The 9,546-nt window shown below is 38.1% G+C and overlaps 1 protein-coding gene across 1 annotated transcript; it reads right to left on the bottom strand.

The window, feature by feature from the left end:
* Positions 1–1,961: 1,961 nt before the first annotated feature.
* LOC121752088 (putative 3,4-dihydroxy-2-butanone kinase) lies at positions 1,962–8,739 on the bottom strand. The gene is made up of 20 exons (XM_042146970.1): positions 8,584–8,739; positions 7,684–7,757; positions 7,524–7,587; positions 6,930–7,042; positions 6,783–6,830; positions 6,503–6,574; positions 6,327–6,416; positions 5,790–5,963; positions 5,315–5,398; positions 5,124–5,179; positions 4,880–5,010; positions 4,710–4,802; positions 4,533–4,597; positions 4,117–4,260; positions 3,996–4,039; positions 3,349–3,432; positions 3,169–3,242; positions 2,975–3,087; positions 2,796–2,891; positions 1,962–2,377 (listed from the first exon to the last, which is right to left on the bottom strand). The coding sequence occupies exons 1-20, from the start codon at positions 8,621–8,623 to the stop codon at positions 2,246–2,248; spliced, it is 1,791 nt and encodes a 596-aa protein (XP_042002904.1). The 5' UTR covers positions 8,624–8,739; the 3' UTR covers positions 1,962–2,245.
* Between the last annotated feature and the right edge of the window lie 807 nt (positions 8,740–9,546).

Raw genomic sequence — 9,546 nt, 5'->3', positions numbered from 1 at the left:
AACCAAGAATCATTCTTATTGTGAGAATGTGAAAATCATTTTAAGCTATTGGATGATGAAGATCTATAATAGATGCATCTTGTCTTGCTTGTTGCACAAATAACATCCTGAGTTCAAACTTGTTTTCTTTTAAACTTAATGCAATTAAGTAATTTTCATTTCAGATGAATTTGCTTTGCGTATAGTTGGTATAAGTGTTCTTACATTCTCATCTTAATACTGTTTTACAGTATGACCAATCCATCCATATATATAAGAACAAGAGAACAAGAGCAAGAAACAAAAATACATGTTTTACAATATGGAAATTTTCATAAAAAGTCATTTTCAAATTTAATAAAATTAGGCCGAAAATGTGTATATATTTAGGACCACATGAAGTCATTTTCAAATAGGGCCTTCCTCAAACCTAACTTGAGGTGAAGTCTCAAACTCACCAATCAAAGCAAATGACTATGAATCAAGTAAAAATGACCCATGAGTGCTGGAATAGATTTACTCTTTCAACTTGGCTTCTCATTTAATTTTGTTGCCCAAAGACTTGTCACATCCTACCCTTAGCTTGGATATATTCTAAAATATCGGACCTACCCCTGTTTTTTCGATAAAAACTTTTCGTTCAAAGTTATTTTTCATAAACCGATAGTGTAAAATATAAAAGAAGCCGATCCACAAGAAATATATCATATATATGGAAATAGCTTGATAGTAGTCAATTGCACGGGGAATAGTCACTAGACTTGCCGATGGATATCAAGAGTTGGGCTAATAACAAAAAAAAAATTTAAATTCTCCTTTTATTTTATGTTTTATTTATTTTATCTAATGTTATTTGTCATAATCTCATTAGTTCAGTCATATTCTTTTGAATATTAAGATAAAATCAGTATATTGCTCATATATTAGTAATAAAAAAAAATAAAAAAAATCAGATTTTACAAATTTTCACCAATCCATGGGGTTGAAGCTGAAATGGTTGATGATGGACATCATCGCTGGAACTGATGACATATTGATTGGTGGAGGGAACAGCGGCATCGATGGTGCTCGAGTAAGCCGACATTCCAAGCAAGGAGAATTAAGTTTCGAAAATTTTAGATCAATTTAAGTGTCACAATTCAGTCCTCTCCTTCAGACGATAAGTGATAAGAAAAAAGAGAGAGAGTGCACAGAAAAAGTTACAGAATCGAAAATTTACAATACAGATGAAACAAATGAAGAATCAAACAAAACCACGAAGAAGCAAGTCGAGGAAGTCATCTATAGTCTATAAGCAAGACAATATTCATTCTGATAGTGCTCCTAGTTCAAGCAAATTGTCTCATTAGAGTTCAGGAGAATTGAATTGAAGATATTTTAGCCATGTACCACACCAGGGCTATGTTGTGGATGGCAAACCGGGGGAGAAGATATCACCAAATAGCAAGTTTAAGATGACTCGAGAATGAAATTGTTATGGTGTAAATGTTTGTCATTTTTTTGATGAATATACTTCATTTCATCATTTGTTATGCATAAACTATTTGTATCTTCCATTTTAAATTAGAATATTATGGAAAGTACACTAATCAACTGAACGATTTTCTTAACTCATACTCGTATATTCTAAAGCCGTCAAAAGTAGCAGGTTTGGGCTTGGCCCGATGGGTCAGAAGTAAAAAAAAATGAGGCCTGCCATAAACTTAGCTGACCCCAATCCAATCCATTTGGAATTGTGAAGTTCGTAAAATCACGCTTAAAAGTATGAATTTGAGTACACCGGGGCTAAAAAGTGTTGAAGCGGCAGGATGCAGGAACAACTTGATCACCTCGGAAAAGGAGCGATAAATGGCCAAATCTAAAGACAAACTGATCAGTTCCGAACAAGCAATGGAGTCCGCCTAACCAGCAAGTTGATCGAGTGGAGTTCACCACATGAGCTGATGAGTCATAGGAGAGAGAAAAGAAGATACATGATGAGCTTACCTAGGGCATCAATCATGATAATGCCAAAATTTGTTGAATGGTCTCAAGTAGTAAAAGAGATTGAATGGATAGTTGAAGTTGAGTGATGAATATGATAGTAGAAGACAGGTGACAACATAACATGATGGAATATAACGCTCTCACAGCTTTATGCACCAGCACCAGCACCAGCACCAGCACCAGCACCAATAGCATAAGCGGAAAGCTGATCCTCAACAAAAATTCCCCTCCTCGAGAACAAAAAAAAAGGATGCCGCAAGGATATCAATGCCTCTTAACCTTACTCATCAACCCCCTTGCACTTGTTCTTTACAGCTAACGCGCTTGCTTTGTACCAACACGCTGCAGCCATCGCCCCCGGGTCTGCAACTGATGCTAGAATATCAGCCGACACATATGATGACCGCCCAGCCTGCAAACCCTTTTGCTCGTTAGTCACTGCTGCATAACTTGAAAAGGTTTCTTAGTCATCTTTTCTTTTTACATATTCCACATTCCTAGATAACCATATGGTTTAGGCTAAATAGTTCTATCCTAAATTATCGGCTTTGACCAATGGCAATTTATACTCAAAGACCAATTTATACTCAAACCATTGCAAAAACTCATGTTCGAGAATTTCAGGTAATTTTTCTAATCCATGTTAAATTTCCTACAGTCCTACTACTCTTCTGGGATAAATTTGCATAGTTTCCTTTAGTTTAGGTATTAACTTGTCCAAGTCAATAGTTCAAAATAGAACTAAAAAATGATGATAGTCAGGATTATATTCGATATTTATGATGGCACAATTGCAATACATAATATCAAAATTCATGATTAACAATCACCTGTGCTTGCATGCTTTTAGTTGATTCAGCACCGGCAACAGCTGCTTCAGCGGAAAGAACAAATGCCTCAACAGGATCTTCTCCAGAAGCCAATTTCTGTCCATAAAGCCTTTTATATTTAGCTAAAATATTTTGGACCAAAATTAAAAATTGAGTGGAGAGAGTAGGCAGCATCTGACCTCTTTAAGGACGGATGATGCTGGAATGAGAGCATCCAGTAAGGTCCGGTAACCTGCTTTGGCACCACCGTATTTACTGACTGCAGCAATAGCAGCTTCAAGAGCATCAGCCCCTATATCAAGAAGCTCTGAGTTATCATAGTGTCAGGTGCACAAGTCAAATATAAAAGCTATAAGTCATTCAGTCATCTCACATTGTAGTGCTGTGATGCCAGCATGACTATTTGCCTTCAGCTGTGCATAAGCCACCTTAAAGAATATATCGTATCTATTATTGTGAAAAGGAAAGAATGCAAAAGTCTTCAGTCATAACTGATAAGCAACATCCATAACCAGAATACAGTGTCAGAAATGACTATATGAAAGGAATATACATGATGCCGCTTGTTCCTCCCATGACTTTTCTTATTGAAGATCCAATTTCAGCGACAGTCTCAGCAGGATCATTCAGAGGATAACTGGAAAGTAGATTTCAGAAGAAATGCAGAGTAAGAAACTGAAAAAGGTAGTGATACGGCTACTTCAATCAAACTCAATTATTAGAAATACAATCAATGATCCTCATTTTCAGCCAAAGTAAGCCCCGCTTAAATTACTACAAACAGCTAAAATCCAACAGAAAGAGGGCTCGCAGTTAAGCCCACAAAGGCTGATCAATTTATGATAATCTCTCAGTCTCCACAGTGGTTACCAAAGGTAAATGGATACAAAGCCCTGTCGCTGAACTTTGGTGATGGATCTGCTTTCAACTTTGGTCATGACATAAGCAGGCAGTAGCAAAAACATGAATACTTTACTGCACAGCCATTTCTGATTTGTTTATTCCCAAGACGAGGCTTCATTATATACATATCAACAAACACAGTGAAAAAGGAAAAGCGTAACTTCAACCATTCAATAATTATACTGTAAAGCAAAAAGCACTGGACCACTGCACTGCTGTATGTTAATCACCATTTAGCACACCAAAAATGCCACCGGCACAAGGAGAAGGAAGGGAGATTGAGAAAAGGAGGCTCACCACTTTTTCATGTCTTCAAGAATGGCTGAAGCGCCTCTGGACATCTAAAAAATCAAATGAAATTAGAATCCCTTGATCATCCAGATTCACATATTCTTAGAAGACTATAATATACACTTACAGTTGATCCACAGTCACCATCACCAACTTTGCTGTCCCAATCATTTAAATTGTCCCTGAGATTGATAATTGAAGTTGCGGCTGCTTCGATAGCCACTTCAAGTATATGCCCCAAAGTACTTAGTTGTTCAGGGCGACTCAATACCTAACCAGAAAAAGCAGCCAAAAAGATGCAGTGAGGCTCATAAAGATGCGTTAATGAATATTGTACTGCGTCAAAGTGAATCTAGGATACAACTAGCTATTGTTTCATTTACAAAGAAAAGTAGTCATCTGTAGATCACAAAGAGATCAATAAAGAGGCGGGGTTCTTTGAATTTCAAATCTCATATTGACAGATATCTTGTCTATGGCAGGTTCTCAAAATTAGTTTCTGTTGGCCAAGTTGTACGATATTTTCTAAAGCTGACAGCATACCTCATCATTCTTTTTAGAACGAGATGGTGGAACAGGAACAGGGATTTTTGTGGCTGGGCGGTTACCTGAGACAATTATAAAATTGCATATCTATTTCAGTTACAGGTTGATCTCAATTCACTAATAAATATCTCAAAACCAGTAGGCAGCATATGAATGTAATAGAGTGAGACTGACCATCAACAGCAACAGGCCAATTTGGAGCCCTAGTTGGAGCATCCAACTGGTTCAAAATTGCTTGGTCTGCCTTCATCACAGTGATTGAAAATCCTGCAACAGAAAATAAAAAAATGATTATATAAATTTATCATTCTCATATGCATACATTCTAGCCAGTATGAACTCACCTGCCATGTCGAGAGAGGTCATAAATGAACCAGTGTATACTCTCTCAACAGCCACTCCATATTCCAGCTGCAGTCCAGCAATAACTTTTCCAGCAGCGATCATCAGTTCCATAAGAGGAGTGGCCCCTAATCTGCACTCAGCCATTGTGAAAGTTTAATAGGGGCAAAAGGATTAAAAATTAAATGATTAGGAGCATGGACAGCATGTGTCATAATATAAAGAGACATTAGGCTCCAGGCTTACCCATTGATCATCACCACAACTCTACTACCACGTGTAATAGGAACGTAATTTGTTTCCTACATAAACCAGGAATTAGACATGTTGTGCACTAGGATCAGGAGATGACATCCAACACATACAAGTCTTCAAAGGGATATATTATTGAGACCGACTAGATTATACAAGATAAATATTAATAATTACTTGCATACCGTTGACAATATTTGCTTCAGGACATGAGAGACCACAATGTCAACAGGTTGGAGGTCAGCCACAGCAGCACCTGGTTCTCCATGCTACAAGGCAAGCAGTGAGTATCGATCACTTTCCATACATGTGACATGCGACATACGACATGCAGTAAGTAACTTTATCAAATTTCCTTCTATCGTGACTGCAGATTTTAGTAAAAACTTACTACAGCTGTGAGGATTAAAAACCTTTAGGCATTCAACATACACAATTCCTTGTATAGAATAAAAGATCAGAAAACAGTGTCAACAGGTCAAATCTTAATTAGATTCATAAAATTTTCCAAGTCAATAATCAAGGTTAAAATGCATCTGATTAAGATATCATAAAGCAAAGCCACATATGCAAATGCTGATAATTTGAAACATTCCTAAGTCCTAACCAAAACTAATTGTGATTCCAATTAATATTAATATATTCAAAGTAACTTCTTACGATTCCAAGGCCAAGCTCCATCTTTCCAGGGCCCAAACGATCTGGAGTCACTTGACCAGGCAATGTGCAGACTGACAATGCAACACCCATAGTCCCAACCATATCTGATGCTCGTTTTGCTTCAGCAGCAACTTCCTCTAAAGAGAGGCCCAAAACTGCTGCTGCTCCAGCAATCTGTGATTCACAATTTGAGTTTGCAAAATCAGAAACAAAAGTACATACAGAATTGATGCTTCTCAAATGTATTATACAGAGAGACTGGGTGATGTATGACAACTAGTGTATGAATGCAGCCCTGAAATTTAGAATATTGATATTTTATGATATAATTTGATTAATGTCTGACATGATTGCATTATTCAACAAGCGAATAATTTTCACGTAGAAAACTCTGTTATCATCAGCATGGAATGCTTCATTTCAACAATAGCGCAAAAACTAATATGGAAAATAAATAGGCAGACTAAAATTGGCTAGCATGAAGATAAGAAAGATAACAAAGATCATAATGGTGGATCAAAAAGATATATAAACAACCTTATGAACAAGAATGGTTCCAGCTAAACCTCTTCTCCCAGCTATGCCTCTCGGAGGTGGTAGAGCACAGTCATCACCAACAATTACCATCTGTTAACACAAGCCTTGTATGCCCATATCAGCCAACCATCAAATTTTAAGCATAATAAGCTGCCTCCATATATTGAGGGACCTACCTCCACTTTATAACCTTCAGACTTCGCCTGCTCAGCTGCCAATCCAAAATTTAGGCGATCCCCGGTGTAATTCTGAACAGAAACATAACAAGATATTATTATTATTGTTATTAAAACTGAACACAACACACACACAAAACAACACCACAACATATCCCCTAACAGGATCAATATTTTTTTGCACAAGCGAGACAACGACACAGAATAAAATGAAAATATGTTGAAAGCAAAAGGTTGTCTTAAAGTTGACAAGAAACGTGGGAACTTCAGTAACAGATACCTTGACAATCAGGAGGCACCCTGAAGGTCCAGTTACAGCTCTGATGCCCTAATGCAAAAGATTTATAATGATCATGTAAAACAAGATCAAAACGAAAAAGACTACAAATCAAGTAACAATGTCATCTATTAGCAAATCAAAACTTACTGCAAGAATGGAGTCAACAGGAGGTGAGGCAAAAACATCCCCACAGATTGCTGCAGTAAGCATCCCCTCTCCAACAAATCCAGCATGAGCAGGCTCATGACCACTTCCACCTCCTGTACATTAAGTAACTTTCACCAGGTTCATCAGTGTGCTTAGAGAGCTTCTAATCAAAATTTGAGCTCTTAACAGTTAGTACATTTGACGTCTAACTAGCACAGAGGTATGCCACTTCCCACATAGAATTATCTATTTTCCCTTTGTAGAATTGTCAATCTTACTATTTCCTTCTCGGGCAATCAAAATTCCCAACAGACCAAGTAAAGTGACAGCAAAATATGATTTTCCGCTGTAGCAGGGAAACAAGAGCAAGTGGAACCAAATGAAGATGTTCTTATATCTTCATATTACCATAGAAAATTTCTTGTCAAAACCATTTACAGTCATCATGCAACACCACCATGTAAAGTTATAGATCCTCTTATGGTCGTATTCTTTCCATAGTGGTCAAACTGGAATATCTCATCTGCAAATTACTATGTATATGTCTAACAACAACGACTGATAACAAAGACAAGCAGCTATCGATGTCTGGACCTGATATTACGGCTACTTTGTCATAAGTGGCACCAGAAACATCAGCACGAAATACAACTTTGACCTACATTAAAAGATGTCTATCAGTTGGGGACAATGCACATAAGAAGTAATGTGTTCATTGATGCAGGATAAGATATTTTGTTATTTAGCTACTTACATCAGGGAAACCATCCAAATACTGCAACCCAGGATAGGTTTCCACCAGACCCTCAATGAACTCTGTTACAACATCTGCAGCAAGAAGTACATAAATAAAAATCAAATGCGCTAAACTAACATGGAAATAGAACATGCATTCTGGGCCAGCTTGAATGACAAGAAGGTTTTTAAATCATCTCTTACAAAGCTGAAAAGTTACAATAACATATATCCAATCCCCAAGTATCTGAAGAAAAAGACAGAGTTCAAGATAAACATGAGTAAAAGTAAAACGACAAGCATCCAATATCATAGAGTTGGCAGCAGTAACAGACTAACAGTCCAGCCGGAATAATGAACAAGCCTAAAAGCATGATACACCATTTCAATCAACACAAAACACACTAGCAATGGTGCATTTCACTCAGAATTCAAGATAAACATGAGTAAAAGTAAAACGACAAGAAAATAAAAAGAAATACACAAGATCGAATTTCCAATTCAAAGAAATGCAAAAAACAAAATACTAATCAAGTAGGCGCTGCTCTCAGTGAACTTCATTAAGTGTAATTTCCACACAAATTTGCACATATACACACAAGAATCTGTGCGATTGCATCAGTACAGGTAGTGGAATTGGCCGGTTATAATTCACATCTACACGACCAATAAGAAATAGAGCATAATCCGAAATTGGCCTCTCCCAACCGAAACCAGAAAAAGTCAAAGTCGAGAAAAAATTAAAGTGCAAATGCATGCATCAATCCGCACAATTCCATAAACCTCCACAAAAAAACAAGAAGAATTTCACACAAAAAGTCGCGAAAACGAAAATGCAGAACCAACATGAGTACGAAATTTTTTTAAAAAATATCGCAAACAAAAAATCAAAGAGTAGCGAGTGTGGAATAATCGTAACCGTTTGGGTCATTAATGAGTTTCTTGCTGCGAAAATCCATCGGTAAATGCGAGCGGCCAGTCCAATTAGAAATCCCTAATGCAGAATTAGGAAAACCCCCAAGATTTTAGAGAGAGAAAAGTGATGAGGGTTTAGAAATTTTGAAGAAAAAATGGCTTCTATAGAAAGTCACCTGACTGTTGAATAGTTGTTGATGTTAGAGCATTAGAGCATCTCCAATGCACGGATGTCCCACTCGGACATCCACTAGAACTTCCCAAAAACACCTCCTGCCACGTCACTAGGACTTCCCATCCCACTACCACGTCACTAAGACTTCCCCTACACAATCCGCTCTTCTCATCGCCCTTCCCATTAGGACTTCCCGCAATTAAAAAAAATCACAATTATTTAATTACGTAACGGAATTGTAATTTTGACACGGAATACGGGAAAATTACATAATAAAAAAGAAAAAATACATAGTCATGCAAAAAAGAAAAAAATATATAGTCATACAAAAAAAGAAAAAATGCATAGTCATACATTCTCGGCTCACTCCGCGTTGTCCTCGTCGCCCGTGCCGCCCCTGTCGTCCCCGCCGCTAATCTCGGCGCCATCATCTCCAATGGGTGGCATCCCCAAATCGCACCGGCATCCATCGATGACATCCTTCAACATCCTTTTATACACTGGATCGGTCGTGTTATGCCACCTATGCATGGTCCGGACCAAGCTAGTCATTATCTGCGCGCGGGCGAGACGGTCGTACTCTTCTGGGGGAGCAGGCGCCTCCGATTGGACCTCGAACGACCCGCTACCGCTGCTGCTTCCGCTGCGTAGCCTTTTGCCCAATCGGGCGACGACGACGGCGGGAGTCTGATTGAGGTAGCGGGGCCACTTCCTCGGCTTCTTGGAGCTCGTGCGAACCAGCACTGCTGCTGTATTCACCGGAAGCGTTGATCTTCGTCCGCTTCGGCCAGC

The sequence above is a fragment of the Salvia splendens genome, chromosome 10, assembly GCF_004379255.2.
Source record: "Salvia splendens isolate huo1 chromosome 10, SspV2, whole genome shotgun sequence".
Lineage (NCBI taxonomy): Eukaryota > Viridiplantae > Streptophyta > Magnoliopsida > Lamiales > Lamiaceae > Salvia > Salvia splendens.
This window is presented reverse-complemented; position numbering and strand designations above follow the sequence as displayed.

Excerpts from the sequence above, each read along its gene's own strand:
- LOC121752088 (XM_042146970.1), bottom strand. The coding sequence starts at position 8,623 with ATGGATTTTCGCAGCAAGAAACTCATTAATGACCCAAACG. Across the intron at positions 5,180-5,314 it reads TGAAGCAAATATTGTCAACG|GAAACAAATTACGTTCCTAT; the intron begins GTATGCAAGTAA and ends TGGTTTATGTAG. Across the intron at positions 3,088-3,168 it reads TGGCATCACAGCACTACAAT|GGGCTGATGCTCTTGAAGCT; the intron begins GTGAGATGACTG and ends TTCTTGATATAG.